This window comes from Antedon mediterranea, chromosome 9, assembly GCF_964355755.1.
Source record: "Antedon mediterranea chromosome 9, ecAntMedi1.1, whole genome shotgun sequence".
Lineage (NCBI taxonomy): Eukaryota > Metazoa > Echinodermata > Crinoidea > Comatulida > Antedonidae > Antedon > Antedon mediterranea.
This window is the reverse complement of record NC_092678.1, coordinates 21357165-21375524: the sequence shown is the minus strand read 5'-3', so window position 1 is coordinate 21375524 and position 18360 is coordinate 21357165. Positions and strand designations below refer to the sequence as shown.

Sequence of the window (18360 nt, the reverse complement as noted above, 5' to 3'; positions counted from 1 at the left end):
CCAGACTTACCGCGAGGTGTTTAAAAAAAACTTTTTAAAACAATACAATAAAATTGACCAATAGGAACTGGCCTTAAAAAGTCGAACTATTATATTCGGCCAATCAAAAGTAGTTTATGTGGACGGGTTTCTTGTTTTCTACACTTTGGACAAATTAATTCTTTTTGTATTGTCAAGAGTATTTTGTTTTCGGTTTTGAACTTATTTTACAATTCTGTTTCGTTGAAAGCTCACATTGAGTAAAATAAATTAAAACACAATTATATAAATCATTTCATATCTTTATTATCTGATTATAGGTAGTACTGTATCAGCAATTTATTCAAGCCAGTTCACTATCAAAAGATTTTAGGGGACAAAGTGTCCATATCATAGGAGTGTTCCCTGAATAGGGATAGGGGTTGACCGTACAGATAAAATATAAATGCTTCTTGTTTGACATGAATAGGGATTGTTTTGGCCATAGCTTTCCCCTCATTCATGTCACAGAAACGTATCCTCTTAATATGGGTGTACCCATATATTTCCATGGTGGTGGTTATAAATTTTCCCCCATTTGTTAACTGTTTCTTTAATAGAGGTGTCCTCTAGGAGTTTCCCAAACAGGTTCTACTCTAATACAACACAAGACATTTTTCACTAATTATTTTTTGCATTAAATATTTCCTAAAGAGCTCTGTCTACACTATCAAACAAAGTTTGACAAAAAAAGTGTGATGTGCCTAAATGTGGTAGTGATATGATGTCATTGTGTTCATGGGCACATCAAATTTTTTTGTCATATAAAGTGTGATAGTGTAGACAGAGCGTAAGATGGAAGTGAAAGTTTTTACAGTACCATACAATATATTGAAATTCCATATAATAAATAAGTAAATAAGGCATTAAAAACAATTTCATGTGAAAAATTATCAAACCAGTACCCTCTACAAACTGTTACCATGATTAGTAAGAGTAAACTTAAATACAATGAAACTCAGAAATAAGTAAGCCATGATCTTGGGTTGTGGATGAGTATCTTATCTATATCCTCCTGAGAGATGCCTTTTATCAACATCTTTGGTACAGCATTCTCCAGTATATGGCTGTATCCATGGCCTCCATATTTCATCTAGAAGAAGGAAAAGTATCATAGTTTTGTCAGGTAAGAAATTAAGTAATTTTAACCTCAATAAGTAATCTCTATCTAAAGCTCTGTTGACACTATCAAACTTTATGTGACAAAAAAATGTGATGTGCCCATATATGGACATGATATCATATGACTATCATATTTGGGCATATCACTACCATATTTGGCTGTTTTTGTCAAATTAGTTTGATAGTGAGGGCTACCGAACGTTGTCTTTTATATTATATATCATGGTATTTGCATAAATGTTGTAAGCCTACCAAACGATGCCTTGTGTGCACGTCATGAGCAATAACAATTTTATCTGCATATCCTTCATCAACCAGACCTCTAATAAGGTTGATGCGTTGAGCGTCTGAGATGAAGTCTATCGAAGGAACAGTTTGATAATAGGAACACTCGTTTCCAAAGAAGTCATACTCAAGGTATGAACCAAGTTCAGCGAACTCTAAGACGGTCTCCATTGTTTGGCAACAACCTTCAAAAAAGAGAAATTTAAAATTAACTAGTTTTAGATTGAAACGGTATTATAAAACAGACATTTAATTATTGAAAAAATATATTTATATATTTCTGGTTTATATATTTCTGGTTTTATTCGTTTTACTAATTGCAATATAAACATTGAATTAAGAGTAAATTACATATACCACTTGTACAATAATAAAACAGTTAAAAAAAAAAGATCTCATGCAGAACATCAAGTCGGAAAAGCTTATAGAAATAAAATAACATAGCCAAAAACTGAAAACCTGTACACAAAAAAGGACGTTTTACAAGACATTAAAATCGAAATTGTGATACTGTTCTGATTAAATAGAGATAGAGAGATTTTATGTTTTAGAATTGTATCATGAAACCGGCATCATGTGATACATATGTGACGCTGTATCTAGACAAATCATGATATATGTGGTGATACAGTAGAAAATCTGGTGTTCACCACCACTCCACAACTTTTCAAATTACTGCCTCCTTATCTTCCTAATATTTGTATACTTACGATCTAAGTGAGACATAACCGTGTGACTTGCAACCCCACCAGCTTCTTGGAAGACTCTAAGATGTTCTGTTGGCGCCATTTCTGGTTTGCCTTCACTCCTGCCAGGATGAATGATCACGGGACAACCAAGTTCTGATTGGGCGATACCAGCTGCACGGAGTGACTTCTTTTCATTTGCTGAAAATTAATTTGTCAAACTTTATTACGACAATATAAAGAGCAACATTCATTAAATAACATTTCTGGTTTTATTTAGGGAACACCCCTATTAGATAGATACTTTCACAAGGGGATATAAATGTTTTAACACTATGGCCAACCTTAATTGAGGGGACATCACTACTGAGACACTTTATTGGCTTCCACAGGTCTACTGTAAGTTATTTATAGAATATCAATCATAAAGTAACAGAAGAAACTTGAGCTCCATCCAAGTTTGTTGCACAAGTTGCCATTAGCAATAAACTTGCAATACAAATAGTCTGTCTAATAATGATTTATTGAAAGAAATAAAAGAAAGATTATTAGTGTCTTCTTACGGTGTAATGGCCATGAGCAGCCAACTTCTCCAATCACTCCACATTGGATGTTCGTTCCATCAGCCCCTTCTGTTAATTCATATTTTAGGGTTTCAACAATCTCCTCTTCTTTTATACTATCCAACTCTGACGGCATTGAACACGCCAGATAATAGCCTACAACAATAAGAAAACTAATGATTATAGTAATTAAATTAATCCGGTTGGAGCTAATTGTAATCAATATTTATGTGTACCATGGCATTCTATCTTTTAGATTTAGATCTTTTATATGTATAATTTAGTTAATCTAGACGGGGAGGGGGGGTTTTGGCATGGGGAGAGGGGTTTTGGCATGGGAAGAGGGGTTTTGGCATGGGGAGGGGTTTTGGCATGGGAGAAGGGGAGGGGAGGGAGAAGTGGGCGGTGTTAATTTTAAGACAAATAAATCCATTCAAACAAAATTAAATTAACGTAACAGTTACACTAACATTTTATTACAAATTGAATATGAATACTTAATTACAAACAAAATATAAATAATATGTTACCTGCACCGCTCACTATTTGAACACCTGTTTTCTTTGAATAATCAGCTAAAACTTGAACATCTCTTCCGATCCCAACCGGAGAAACTTCAACGATACATGACCCTCCTTTCTTCTTGAATAATTCAAGTTCTTCAAGTATGGCATCTTTATCATTGTGAAGGTCCAAATTGGCTTTATTTGCATAACTAAAAAAAAAAATATAATGAACAATTAATGTTAAATTATCTCATTTTACCATGGAACAATTTCATTTTCTTTTGTAAATTTGCACTAATGAATGTGCTTTAGTAAATGCATAAATTATAATATAATAATTGAAAAATGATATAATTACGTACGGAAAATGATTGATAAAACTAAGATTCTTCATTACAATCGGCTCATCGATCATTTCACGATCTTCAGCACGAGGGTCCACGTAACAGCAGCCATAGGTCATATGCAAATGTTCATGGGTCAAAGTTGGACCCAATGTAGAAGGGTCAATAGGTCCTAAAACTGCAATGCAATAGTTAACAGTCTTTATTATGTGAAATATTATTTTAAATAATCAATATAATATCATTTGAAGAAAAGATATTAAATGAAATTAGGTTACAATTACCTGTTTGAATCTTGCCTTTGAGATTAGCTGACATTTTCTATTCTTGAAATGAAACTACTGAAAAAAAGTATTATTATTAATGCTATGCTAGACCTAGCCTAGCATACGACTAGTAGACTAGGCATGCATAATTTATCTAGTACTATACCAGCATATTCCATAAAAATGTCATGATTAGAAATTATGATTTTAAAAAAAATGATGCGAGAGTCCTGTTTTTAATTTATTTTAATATCTGGCATTAGGTGTATTATGGTATGGATGAAAGTGAGTCTTGCAATCCAATATATGATACTGCATTTTAGAGTAGGAAAAGCTGCTTGATGGCGACATTGTAGATAGGCCTACCAACAAATGCGTAGCTAGACCCAGCAAGCAACAACCACGACACACTGCTGAGCTGAACATAGGCCTAAGTATTAGGCAGGCTATGTGATGTCCTTTCCGATACGTTAATTAATTAAGTCATGGAATAAATTTACTCCATGATCAATGGATTATTTGAAAGTATATTTAGTTCAGTTAGGCCTATTAACATCACAGCCTAATATAGTTTGATTACTAAACTAGCCCAAGAAACAACAATTAAAACTCACCCCAAAAATTGTTTACGTTGTGTCGTCCGTCGTGCAACTTGCTTGCAAGAAATGGAATGGTGGTGCTACGTCCCTGGATGTCACGCTTCACTGAAATGCCGTATAACTATGAAACGCCTTAACTGCATTTATAATTCTGCGTATCTCCTAAGTTAATTGCCACATTTCGTATTCTACTGGTGGTATTCTAAATATGGAAGTACACATTTTCAGTATTTTAACCATTCACACAAACATATATTTCATCTTTATTTCCTCACTTCTTGAAGTAACACTTGTTTCGTACCAGGCGCAATGCAAAAAAAACCAATAACAACATTTAACGTTACCAGAAACTCTTTTAATTCTGACAACTAAAATAGAGTAAATGATGTAACTATGGTAATGGTACACAGCGTCAACCACCAAAAATTGTTACAATCACAACCTTAATTTATTTCACTAAGAAGAAAGAAATAACAATACATCGCATTATTCACCAATATTTCAGTTAAGTATTAAATTTGTATTCTTTTAACCCAAATTCATCATAGGAAACCAAATAATGTTGTACATCTTTGAATTGAAAAGAGTAATAATCGCAAACTATCTTCCTTTTGCAGATGCTACTTAAATCGTACCACGCCACAACAAATGCAAATTCGTCAATCAAGTATTATATACCACAAATTTACAAAAAAAAAAAATCCATCTCAAAACCATTTTTGACATGATTGCGAGGGAAAGAACATTGTCAACAAATGTAAAAGTTTACTGTGATGATTTTGGTAACGAATTGTCTACAAAGTCTATCTTACCATATATACAAACGTACGCATCATTTATGTTTTTGAAAACGACTATTAAAAGATCCAGTAATCGAATATTCTTATAACAGAAATTCTCAGAATTCATATTACATCACCGTGTGAGCAGAGTTTTCCGCCGAACAACACCGCTGAGCTGTGGTTATAATAGATTTTGTATATAAGCGCAGCATACACCGTCCTGTTCATTTTCGGGACTGTATTTGGTCGATATAATCCTTAATCCACTGTCTTAAAATGAAGACTTTACTAGTTATATGATACTGTGACATCACAACTCTATTTGACCTTTACCCTATGACATAGCAACTGAAGGAATATACAGAGAATTGTAAAGTAAATCAACTGATGTATTTTAATCCACTGTCCCAAGAATGAAGACTTGCAAATGATAAGATACTGTGACATCACAAGTTTACAACTCTATTTGACCTTTACCCTATGACATAACTAAAAGAACTACAGATGGTTGTAAATTGAATCAAATGCATGAATGATGTATTTAAATCCACTGTACCAAGAATGAAGACTTGCAAATGATAAGATACTATGACATCACAAGTTTACAACTCTATTTGACCTTTACCCTATGACATAACTGAAGGAACTACAGAGGATGTAACGTAAATCAAATACATGTGTGTTGTTACATAATCAACATTATACAACTATATATGTATATAAATATGATCTATACAAATAGTCATAGTGAACTAATTTAAATAGTTGTTTCGCGCCGATATAAAATTCTACTACATTATTTTAAGACAAACAAACCAAAAGAAAGATAACAATTTGGAGACAAATTACCTCAAATCAATTCTTTGAATAAATTATTTTACTGCAGTTACTGCAGTACCTACATTTTGATTTTAACCTATTTAATAATTATTAACAGTCACAAAGCCTTTTTTGGGCAATCATAAACAAGTGAATGCATGCTAAACTTCCTACATTGAAACAAACTAAAATCATTATGTTTTTTCAATAGTTACTGCAGTAACTGCAGTAGAATAATTGTTAGATGAACATTCAATAACGCATCAAGTTAAATAGATTCCTATTTTTCAAAGTTAAATACTGTATGACGTTCTTGGTGCATATTAGCATCTTCCACACTCGTATCTCAACAAAATTCTACAATACATATATAGTACTTGTTATACAAGATTCTTAAGGCCAACTCAGACAGCATCGCACAGCAAGGCCTGACAAGTCGCCTCATCAATATAAATTTGGATATTTTTAAAGTTCTCCATACGACCTGAAAACTACGCCCGCCACTATCTCAAGACAACTCATCTTATCGGGATTCATCTCAGAAAGCAACGCAAGTCAAGGCGTTTTTTCGGGCCGGGACGTACGATGCTGTTGGAGTTGGCCTTTAGCCATAAATCAAAATAATACATTACATAAGTTTTAATTTTATCATTACCAAACACAGTAGGTAGGAATAGACAAAACAATTGATATGTTACCATCTAAAAAGGTACACGACAAGGAATATTTCAAACCTGAGACTTACCTACTTTGCATAAATTAGAATATTTGCCATAAAAGGTCAAAAACAGTAAATACAACTAAATGCAAAAATGTACACATATCCTTCGTCTTTTCGAGTCCCGTTAATTTCAGAACTGTCATGGAATTTATTCTATCATGCCTACAGTAGAAAATTTGACCCTCGAGAAGAAATTTACAAGATATAATTAAAAGAAGAACTTACTAATTGAATTACAACAAACCTAACTGATTATTATCTTGAAATTGCTGCAATATGATTGGTTGAAGAAGTCAACAATGTTCAACCAATCAAAAGCTCTTACAGTTAATGGTTTACTACATTATTTGTTGGTTGAAGTAGTCAACAATGTTCAACCAATCAAAAGCTCTTACAGTTAATGGGTTACTACATTATTTGTTGGTTGAAGTAGTCAACAATGTTCAACCAATCAAAAGCTCTTACAGTTAATGGGTTACTACATTATTTGTTGGTTGAAGTAGTCAACAATGTTCAACCAATCATAAGCTCTTACTTACAGTTAATGGATTACTACATTATTGGTAGAGGTAATTATGAATAAGTTCTATAATTAAATGAAATATTATATTTGTCTTTAAATAAAGGATACTTAAGAACTTCGTCAGGAACATGAAATGTATTTCTTGCTCACTGGATGATTATGTAGATGGCAATGAATTATCTGCGACTGGGCTGTTTTTTAAAGTAAATTAATTTTATTTTATCTGAAACCTATCACAATGTATTCAATTAACCAAACATCTATGTTCACTACTAACTGCAGTTTGCAAGGCCAATTTAAAGACCAACTAAAGCCCTTGTCATTCTACCTGAAGATCAATTATTCTAAAAAGCCTTGATCAACAAAATGTTGAACTTTTTAAATACATGAAGAAGCAATGAGACGTAACGATCATTTGAACATGTACTGTGATAGGTAGTGCATGTACCGTATTTATTAAAGTAAACACTCCAGGGTGTTTAGTGTTCAGGAGGATTTTTAAGGGAAGGGGGTGGGGGGAATGCGCATGTTTATTCGGCGTTTTTTTTTTGGTAATTTCGTAACAAGAAAAATACAACACAATTAATTAATACCCAGGAGTGATAAAATACAGGAAAAAATTGTATCAAAATGCATGTTAAATTGTAGATCATGTCAATCAATAAATTTGAATGCATTGCAATACAATAGTGTATATAATTCCACTGGGATTTTATCCAAGGATGGTGTTTATTCCACATGATGCTCTATGGGGAGTGTTTGAGGGAGGCGTTTATTCGAATAAATTTGGTATATACACAACCCCAGTGTTGATCCGTTGTTTTGTCTTCCCAGACTGCCTACAATTTAGGATTATCATCTGTGGTATTAGTAGTTAGTTATCATATTGTTTTAAGCACGTACATATGATTGCTTCTTAAGTTTCGTAGCCACATCACGCAATTTAAACACTTGTTGGTCTATATTAAGAGGGGGCCTACACTAAACAATCTACACCAATAGGGTTCGAGTACTTGAGACACTTTGTGTATCTATTAAATTACATAAGGACTTTATACAGCAGGTTATGTACAGAGGGGGTGGACAACATCATGAGAACAGCCACTTCTGTTGCAGACACTCGGCGGCCGTTGCTCGTTTAGTTGGATCAAATTCAAGCATCGGTAGCAGAAACGAAACAAAATCTTCGCTTTCTTTCTCGTCCCACTCATACTTCTCTCGTAGAACGCTATACATGTCCCACGGTTTTAACTTCTTGATGTTTCGTAATTCACCTGTGGAGTCAAACAGCGTGATTAAAAGTAATTATTATTTTCATTTATTCAAGGAATATTTTCAAACTTCATTTCTCCAAATATTTTTTTTTTAAAAAAACAAAAAAAAACAACGATAAAAATTGCCACTAGCATAATAATATATAATAAATATAAACCATACAATATACTAAACATGTAAAGGTTTGGTAATTTGCATACAAGTGGCTTACCTTTCTTGTTGAAGAACTCCCTTGAATATTTGCCACTAAAGGCAATATGTTTAGGAATAACACCAACTAATTCTAATATATGAGCTATGTGATCTGAAAAGAAAATGAAAAAAAAAGTTTAACCGTTGAGTGCAGTTTATGCGTTAAATACCAATTGAACAGGGTATTTTTAGTGTTGTTCTTAACAAAAAGGTTGCATTGTTCAATATTTTCTATTCTTATGATTTTCTGTTGAGCAAAATCTGTTTACAATTTACCATTCCAATACAAAAAATACTCAACGAATCTTTATGTTGACTATGAAAATTCTCAACTGAATATGACAATTTATAGTCATCATAGTGTTGATATAAAGTTTGCGGTACACCACGTATATTAGGACTCAGGACGATCAAAGCATATTGATCAAAACGTCGAAAAATTCAACAGTTCTTTTCAGAACTAATATATGTGGTGTACCGCAAACTTTATAACATCATTTGATTTCGTCATGCAAACCTTCAAACTATATTATCATAGTCTTATAAAGGAAAGTATTTTGTGATACAGTCGACTCCGCCCAAGTCGAAAAATCGTGAAAGTCGAATTTTTAGGAAAGTCCCAATTCTTTCCTATACATTACTGTGTAATTTTTATTTGTAAGTCGAATTTTTCTAAGTCAAAATTCGTCTAAGTCGACGTCTTTTTGCGGTCCGAATACACACCTTCTTTAGTGATTTATATCGTGCAAGTCGAAGTCACAAATTACGCGGCAACAACGCGCTAAAAAAGCCGATGAAACGTACGTAATTCGATAAACAAACGACAGAGGGAATAATGTGGGACCATATCGGTTCTTTCAAGCAGGTTGTATAGTATAGGCGGCGTCCTACAACTCGCGCTAGTGTATAGTGTATGAGTTGTTTTTTAGAGTTGAAAACTTCAGCAGCGTTTTGTGGGTACCTATTTTGTGCTAGACAGATGGCAATAAACAATGGATACCGATTTCGAATAAGAACCGAAATGTATTTAATATACGTTTTTGTATTGTTTCGGGCTTAAACCATACAAGAAAATACAGTTTATCATTGCCGATAAAGAGGCTTAGCATTTATTAGGCCTAGCTAGCTAGCTAAGCAAACTCAATTCAAAAGGCTCATCGCGTGGGCCGCGATCGCGACAGGACAGGGTCCACTAGGCCTAGCCATAGCGCGGCTAGTGAGTGAACCTAGGCCTAGCATTTTTTTTGCAAATCTGGAAGTCGAAGTTTGTGTAACTCAAATTTTTATACTGGTCCCATCAGATTTGACTTAGGTGGAGTCGACTGTACTTAATAATTTACCTTCATCTCGAGAGTAGTTCTCTCCGGAATGCGGTTCAAAAAGGTAGTCTCCTGTGGCCAATTCAAACGCCTAAAGAAAATAAAAACAATATGTTAAAAGATAAATTTCAGGGTTTTGCGCCTTTCAGAGAGAGTTTTGAAGAGTTGAATTTATTAACGTACCATGCAGGCTGTACTCCAGATATCAGCAGCAGTATCGTAGCCAGCCCCAAGTAAAACCTCCAAAGCTCGATATTGCCTCGTCTGGATATCCTCTGTAAAATGGTGATGCTGAAAAATAAAAATAAAAATATTTTGATTAGAATTTTGATTGTATTTATTCCAAAACCATACAAGTACAAATTACAGATAAAAACAAAACAAAAACGCAATATTTTGTAAGGTACAGGGGATAGCTCTCTAAAACCCCAAAAAGAGATTTACATCCCGAGAGATCCTCTACATTTTTTTTGGAAAGAAAAATACATTAAGTTCTGTTTACACAAACTATTATAAAAAAGTGTGATGTGCCCAAATAGTGTAGTATATCTTGTACATATATGGGCACATAACATTTTTTTGTCACATAAAGTTTGATAGTGTAGACAGGGCTTTACTGTGGCCCCAAAGGCGTCCACTTAATAGGAGTTCCACTGTCATGTTGTGCTACCTACCGTCCAGCAAGCATTCCCTAAATCAGCTATCTTCACTTTAAGCGTATCTTGGACTGGTTTGGTTTCTTCTACACCTGTAAGAGCAACAAGAAATACTTTAATAATATTCTACAGACCTTTCTAGATGATACGACTACGGCATCAACAGAGCATATAGTTGTCACATCATGGATAGAGGTTCACTATAATATCTCTATGCATCATGTAAGCATTGCTATGCATATACCATTCACAGAAGTGTTTTATACTTATACAAAGTAGAGCCTTGGTAAAAGGGGAAACATTTGAGACCTCTAAAGCGTGGTTCCCACTAGCGACGCAACACAAGGACGTAACGCAACGCAAGTGAATTGACCAATCACAAGCGATGGCTTATTCGCTTGTGATTGCTAACTGTCTATAACTTCGCTTGTCATTGGTTAAAACGCTTGCGTTGCGTTTACGTCCTTGCGTTACGTTCTAGTGGGAACCAAGCTTTAATAAGGGTCACCAGAATAGTGGTTGGCCAGTGTAAAAACATACATTCCCCTATTGTTTGTTTCATAAGCTTTGTCTAGACTATCAAATTTTATGTGACAAACAAAATGTGTTGTGCCCATATATGGACACAATGACATCATATCACTACCATATTTGGGCACATCACATTTTTTTTGTCACATGAAGTTTGATAGTGTAGATAGAGCTTTAGGAAAGTGTCCCCTTAAAGGCAACAAGGATATCTCAAAATGTTCTACTGTATATGGACTATGATAATAAGTATTGTTAGTAAACCCAAGAAACACTACACTATACACTGGAACAGAACAGATCTTTTTCTAATAATGTCTGTACACGAATCTTAACCTTCAATAGCAAAAATTATATGTTAGCATGCAAACATTTTAGTCTAAGAAAATGCAAGGTAAAACTGTAAAACATTTGCATATACCAACTAAAATATTCAAACCATTCAGAACATCATTAATTGTATGATTAGGCCTATGTAATTGTGTTTGCTCTCATGTAGTATATAAATAATTGGCTAGCAAAATGGCCTGGGTGCTAGCAAAATGGCCTGGGTGCTAGCAAAATGGCCTGGGCGCTAGCAAAATGGCCTGGGCGCTAGCAAAATGGCCTGGGCGCTAGCAAAATGGCCTGGGCGCTAGCAAAATGGCCTGGGCGCTAGCAAAATGGCCTGGGCGCTAGCAAAATGGCCTGGGCGCTAGCAAAATGGCCTGGGCGCTAGCAAAATGGCCTGGGCGCTAGCAAAATGGCCTGGGCGCTAGCAAAATGGCCTGGGCGCTAGCAAAATGGCCTGGGCGCTAGCAAAATGGCCTGGGCGCTAGCAAAATGGCCTGGGCGCTAGCAAAATGGCCTGGGCGCTAGCAAAATGGCCTGGGCGCTAGCAAAATGGCCTGGGCGCTAGCAAAATGGCCTGGGTGCTAGCAAAATGGCCTGGGCGCTAGCAAAATGGCCTGGGCGCTAGCAAAATGGCCTGGGCGCTAGCAAAATGGCCTGGGCGCTAGCAAAATGGCCTGGGCGCTAGCAAAATGGCCTGGGCGCTAGCAAAATGGCCTGGGCGCTAGCAAAATGGCCTGGGCGCTAGCAAAATGGCCTGGGCGCTAGCAAAATGGGCAGGGTGCTAGCAAAATGGGCAGGGTGCTAGCAAAATGGCCTGGGTGCTAGCAAAATGGGCAGGGAATGGGATAATAGCCTGTGGCTAGGACAACGATCTAGGCTAGGAAAATAATCTGTGGCTAGAAAAATAACATGGGGCTAGGAAAATGATCTGTGGCTAGTACAATGGTATGGGGCTTGTGAAATCTACATCTAACTAGCCCATTGGGCTATTGCGCTATCAATATAAATCCTATATACACATCAACAACTAGTTATAAAGTTATATAGTTAGACAAGTACATCCAAAAACACCAGATATTGCCGAAAGGAGGAAAAACAAGTGTTAGTAGAATCCACAAAAAGCCATAGCAAAACGGAAAGTGCACAAAGATTTTTTTTTCTGCGCTGTTGTGCGTCACAAACTCTAACCTCGATTTGGGTCATAATCTTGCGCCCTATAGTCAATTTGCACGACATCTGCTAATCTCGTATCTGCTTCTTCTTGGATAATTTCCCCTATGTCTTTAGAAGTAATTTCGGCATTACCTTCGACAGTTTCCGTGTTCTCCATTGTGACGTCTTTTGGAGATGCAACCTGATTGGAATCGGGCGTGTCGTCCTTATTATTTATTACGGTATTATCAATGTCTATTTTTATATTCCCGCCGCCTTTCTTCTGTTCTTCTATATGCTCTACAGTTTGTTCAACCCATTTTTCTGTTTCTAGACAAAAACCAGTAAATGCAAATTATAATATTGTTTGGTGTAAATGTGTGGTAATATGGACACATGTTAGTGATTGCCTATAATATTTTTTGTTATAAATACAAATTATATATGGTAATATGGACATATGTTAGGGATTGCCTACAAAAGTCTGACAACCTCTTTTCCACAATGTCTTCATACGTATCTTAGTAAGAATATGGCGAGAAGATCCCTTCTCATTTTTAAACATTCACTCAATCAGTTAATATAATATAATAGCATTATATATAACAGTGGGTGGTAAGCTTTCGTGCCATGTGACACAGTCTTTAATAAAGAAAGGTAGGGAAAGCCATATGCATATCTGTTGTAGCCCCACCTACAGTAGATCAGGCTAGACTCAACCCCCATAATTGTACAGAGATAGAATAGTTTATGGGTGAGATTCTGCGTGTATAGAGACAGCAGAATGAGATTAACACGTTTTTGGCTCTGTCTACACTATCAAACTAGTTTGACAAAAAAGTGTGATATGCCCAAATATGGTAGTGATATGACATCATCATGTACATATATGGGCACATTATTTTTGTCACATAAAGTTTAATAGTTTAGAGAGAGCTTAAAACTGACAAAACATCAATGCGTAGGTCCTATGCCACAAACCGAAAACTCCTTATATTGGATGTTTTTACCTTGGATGACATGGCCATCAATGCCATTGGTTCGTGGTGTGTTTTCTTCTGTGTTTGTGTATCCATTACATAAAGGAGTTATTGTCTCACTGCCATTCGTTGTTGGTTTGTTCATGGATGTCTCATTAAGATTCTTTTTATTCAAAGTTGGATTGTTTTCATCATCTGGGAAAGAAGAAGAAAACATTGATAAAATAATATTTGTTTAAAAAAAATAATATTGTTTGTCGTCAAAATTGAAAATAAAGTAGAAAGTATCCTTTTAATAGGGGTTTACCCTGAACAGGGGTTAGTATTAAAACGTTCGTTTATTTTTACAGAAAAGTGTCCCCTTTTAGCAAAATTGACTATTGATCCTATTGACTATTGATCCTATTTTAATCATATTTACTGTTAATTTTTATATTCTATGAAAGAAAAAAAGAGAAATAAATGTTACTTTCATTGATTTGATTGATTGATTGATAGATCATATTGATCATATTGACTATAGATACTATTGACTGTTATCCTATTGACTATTGATCATATTGACCATAGATCCTATTGATCTTATTGATCCTATTGACAATATATCTTAATTGATAATATTGACTTACCAATGGTAATTAATTGATCAGCATTTTGTTTTGGTTTATTTGACACATTTTCTTTATTAATTTCTTTCTCTTTTCCATCCACCTTTGTTTCTTCCGCTTCCTCATTCAGCCGTGAGTCGGACATCTTCTCAGCCTCGTTTTTCTCCTGTATGCTATTTTCCGGAACGCTGACTAGTTCCTGTGAAACGCTTTTTGATATTTGAATATTGCCTGCCTCAAGCGACAAACTGGATAAACTGTACGAAGACGGTCCTTGTGATATACTGTCTTGATCTATCGAGGCGCTTTCCGAAAACACCAACGAGCTGACTGATATACTTTCATGAAGGCTCAAACTATCTGCTGAAAAAAGGATAAATAACATACTTAGATCATGTGATTTGTAACTCTCTGAATGATGATAATGATATTAAGAAACAGTATCGAGCTCTGTGTATCAAAGCTTATACGTTGTGCAGGACATTTCCAAAATGTTCCGCTAAAGTGAAATGTCAGTTATTTAAAACGCATTGCGTCAATGTATACTGTATGCCTCAATAGAGTATATTCAGTAAAGGGACTGTGAACTGATACCGGGTTATGTAAAGCTACTGAAGTTACCTAGTTATAATAGCGCAAGCATGATGTTTGTAACGAATAAAGTTCCCTCATTTATGAATATAGGAGGAATAGTATTTAACATACTTCCACAATCTAACCTGCATCAGCGTTGGTGCAAATTGATAACTTAGGTTGTTTTTTATGGAAGATGCTATTGTTATGTTAAATATAACAGTCTAGAAAAGCTGATCTTCCATCTCATCAAAACAGTCTCCTATTCAACTCATAAGCAATAATTATTTGTATAATTAATAAAAAATTATAATAAACAATAGTAAAATATGAATACAGTCAAGATTACCTCTTTTTTTTTCTACATCCAACGCTTGCAATTGTTTTTCTTGTTGTTGTAGAAGTTCTAGCTGTCGTTTTTGTTTCTTTTTAAGTTTCTTCTTTTTATTTTTTGACATTTTTTCACTTGGTTTCTTTTCAACTGGAGCAGTGCTCACTGAAATAAAAAAATAAAACAATATAAGTAATAGAAAATTTGAAATGACATGAATGAAGGCATCAGTATAAAGCTCTATCTACACTATCAAACTATTTTCCCATATATGATAGTGATATGACATCATCATGTCCATATATTTTTTTTTTTTTTTTTTTTTTTTTTTTTATTGAACACTTTCATATTTAAATTTAAAAAATAGCTTAAAATAATAACACTTTCTTATTAATAGTAATACACAATATAAATAATAACACTTTTTAAATAATAATAATATATAATATACATTTCTCTTAAGAACAAACTATAAATAATTTCATGATGTAATAAATATAAATCTACTTTTTCTTTTTTCTTAAAAACAAAGTCTATAAATAATTTGTTGTCAATTTTTTTTTTATAACATATTTCAACTAAATAATTTAATTAAACATAAAACTTTCTTATTCAAATGTATAGTTATAACTTACTAAATAAACAGATCATAAAAGTGTATAAATAATTCAGGATTAAAAAACATATTATAAAAAACAGTACTAAGTCATTTTTTTTAATGCAAAGTTACCAGTCAATAAGTTCATGTTTTTCCAAGAAAGGACTCCATTTGTTTAAGTAAGTATGATGCTCCCCTTTGGTTTTCAAAATAAATTCTTCTTGTTTAACGTGTAACTTAATCTCATTCACGAATCGAACAATATTGGGCTTAATTTTTCTCATTTTACAGCTATATATGTAGTGTCGACAAATTAGTAAAATAGTATTTAGGGCTTTAAATGGTTTTTTTCTAACTCCAAAAAGGCATAATTCGGGGTTGATAATTACATTTATATTAAAATATGATTTCAACCATTGTTTAATCTTTCTCCAAAATATTTTAATTTCACAGCATTGTGCAAAAATATGTATTAAGGTTTCTGTTTCTGCTTTACATAAAGCACATAAAGGTGAGTCAATTTTCCCAATTTTATACAAAAAGGAGTTATTACCTAAAATTCTATGCACAATTTTATATTGAAACCAGATTAGTGGTGTGGACATAGTAAGTGAGAAAAACATGGTATTAATAATTTCCCACTCTTTATCAACATATAAAGTATCCAATGCCTTCTCCCACTTAATTTTAGCTTTCGATTGTTTTTTTCTAGAGTTGATTAGAGTATTATAAATTAGCTTTGATCCTTTTTTATTTTTTATTACTACGCTAAGGTTAAAAGGTAGTAGTGGGCTATTTATTTTTCCTTTTGGAGAAATTTGATATAAAGACGTATGTTGTCTGACCGCATGTATTAGGCCTTCATATTGAAGAAAGTTGATGTTAAGATTATGACGCTTACTAAGTTGTTTTAATGGAGTTATTCCATGTCTATCAACTAAATCATTTATAAAATTCACCCCATGATTACTCCAGTTTTTATAATAGATACTTTCTCCGCCGACTTTAATATTATCATTCATCCAGAGTGTTTGTCTACATATCGATTCGGTGCTCATAGGAGTGTTGTGTTTCACAAATACGCACCACGCCTTTATTACATCCAGCCAAAATGCATTGTAAGGCTTAACCTTCGCTAATTTGATTAATTTCGATGATCCGCCTTCTATGAGCCAAGTTTTATGAATATTCAACACGAGTGGAACTAAAAGAGCCCATCCCGTCTCATTGGACGTTACTAACCGTCTAACCCACGTGATTTTTACCGATTGAATATATGCGTTTATATCGACCATTCGTAAGCCTCCAAATTTATTTTCTTGTATAAGTTGATCTCTGGATATTCTATCCACCCCTTTCCATATGAAACGATATAGTTCTGACTTAAGTGATTTTATTACATTTTCAGGGGGATCGGGTAATGTCGAAAGGATATAGGTAAGTTTGGACAGTAATAAAGACTTCACTACCGTGATTCTTCCCAAAACAGTTAAGTTTCTTTTTGACCAATGTCTCATTGTATTTTTAATTGATTTATATACGTCTTCATAGTTCAAATCTACCATTTTATTTAAATTTGTACTGAACCGAATACCCAATGATTCAAAGGGTTCTCCATGTTTGATCCATTTTATATTATAGTTTTCGCATATTGAGTCACCTCGGTCTTTAAAAGAGCCAACCCAGACAGCATTTGTTTTGTTCACATTCACTTTTAGCCCGGAAATTTTGGAAAATACGTCGAGAGTCTTAAATGCTTCGTGCATTGACTTCTCTTTACCGTCAAGAAACAATACAGTGTCGTCCGCATACTGAGATAATCGATACTCATGATTTGCAATTGATATTCCTTTAATTTGTTTATTTTCAGATATCATTGAGGATAAAATTTCTGCGCACAGAAGAAACAGGTATGGACTCAGCCCATCCCCTTGTCTACATCCTCTTTCGATTAAGAATGATTCGGAGAGAAAGCCATTGACAAGAACTGAGGATCTTGCATCTTTATATAGTACTTTCACCCATTTTTGAATGGATTGTCCGAAGTTAAAATGTTTAAGAACGCAGTTAACAAATGTGTGAGAAATGCAGTCGAACGCTTTTTCAAAGTCTATCAGTAAAAGCAGACCAGGGATTTTCTTCTTTTCACAAATTTGAATAACATCATACATAAGTCTTGTATTTTCGCCTATATATCTCCCATTAATAAATCCTTTCTGTTGTTCACTAATTAATATATCAAGGACCGATTTTATTCGTTCTGCAATGCATGACGAAACAAGTTTATAAGTGACACTTAACAGGGTAATAGGTCTCCAGTTTTTTAGATACTCTCTGGGTTTATCCCTCTTAGGGAGTAAAGTAATTATTCCTGACTTTTGGGAAGTTGACAGTTGACCTGAGTTATACGACTCGTTAATAGCTCTCAAAAGATAGTAAACTAAATCCGCAAAAAAGAACTTAAAAAACTCATAGCTAAAGCCGTCAATACCAGGTGACTTTCCATTTTGTGACCTCTTAAGAGCCACTAAAAGTTCGTTATAAGTAATTGGCCCTTCGATTTTATTTTGTTGTTCTTTTG

General features: G+C 34.2%; 2 protein-coding genes and 1 long non-coding RNA gene across 7 annotated transcripts in view; 1 reads left to right on the top strand and 2 right to left on the bottom strand.

Moving 5' to 3' along the window:
* Positions 1–254: 254 nt before the first annotated feature.
* Positions 255–4477, bottom strand: LOC140058639 (N-acetyltaurine hydrolase-like). 2 transcript variants are annotated; one of them, XM_072104330.1, is made up of 8 exons: positions 4405–4477; positions 3809–3865; positions 3543–3702; positions 3205–3389; positions 2675–2830; positions 2136–2312; positions 1393–1610; positions 255–1111 (listed from the first exon to the last, which is right to left on the bottom strand). In XM_072104330.1, exons 2-8 carry the CDS (start codon positions 3840–3842, stop codon positions 977–979), a joined length of 1065 nt encoding a protein of 354 aa, XP_071960431.1. In that variant the 5' UTR covers positions 3843–3865; positions 4405–4477; the 3' UTR covers positions 255–976. The 2 variants fall into 2 exon arrangements, with proteins under 2 accessions (XP_071960431.1, XP_071960430.1); XM_072104329.1 differs by having other exon boundaries at positions 3809–3862; positions 4405–4449.
* A 260-nt stretch (positions 4478–4737) lies between these two features.
* The window catches only part of LOC140059626 (SRSF protein kinase 1-like), a 51040-nt gene continuing 37417 nt past the window's right edge, over positions 4738–18360 (bottom strand). For 2 of the 4 annotated variants that reach the window (XM_072105616.1, XM_072105618.1), the window contains 9 exons: positions 15200–15346; positions 14299–14640; positions 13700–13864; positions 12726–13019; positions 10695–10768; positions 10204–10311; positions 10042–10111; positions 8721–8813; positions 4738–8508 (listed from right to left, as the gene is read on the bottom strand). In XM_072105616.1, coding sequence (XP_071961717.1) covers positions 8324–8508; positions 8721–8813; positions 10042–10111; positions 10204–10311; positions 10695–10768; positions 12726–13019; positions 13700–13864; positions 14299–14640; positions 15200–15346 — 1478 coding nt within the window. In that variant the 3' untranslated portion in view covers positions 4738–8323. The remainder of the gene's footprint in view (positions 8509–8720; positions 8814–10041; positions 10112–10203; positions 10312–10694; positions 10769–12725; positions 13020–13699; positions 13865–14298; positions 14641–15199; positions 15347–18360) is intronic. The other 2 variants (XM_072105619.1, XM_072105617.1) reach the window with 2 other exon arrangements.
* Positions 16079–18328, top strand: LOC140058714 (uncharacterized). The gene is made up of 3 exons (XR_011847044.1): positions 16079–16290; positions 17188–17216; positions 17650–18328. It is a non-coding gene; the product is annotated as an uncharacterized lncRNA (long non-coding RNA).

Bases quoted from the DNA above. Each gene is read 5' to 3' on its own strand.
- LOC140058639 (XM_072104330.1), bottom strand. From the start codon at position 3,842: ATGTCAGCTAATCTCAAAGGCAAGATTCAAACAG. The intron at 1,611-2,135 runs GTAAGTATACAA...TCTTTTTTGAAG, and splicing joins GGTTATGTCTCACTTAGATC to GTTGTTGCCAAACAATGGAG. The intron at 1,112-1,392 runs GTAGGCTTACAA...TCCTTCTTCTAG, and splicing joins TGCACACAAGGCATCGTTTG to ATGAAATATGGAGGCCATGG.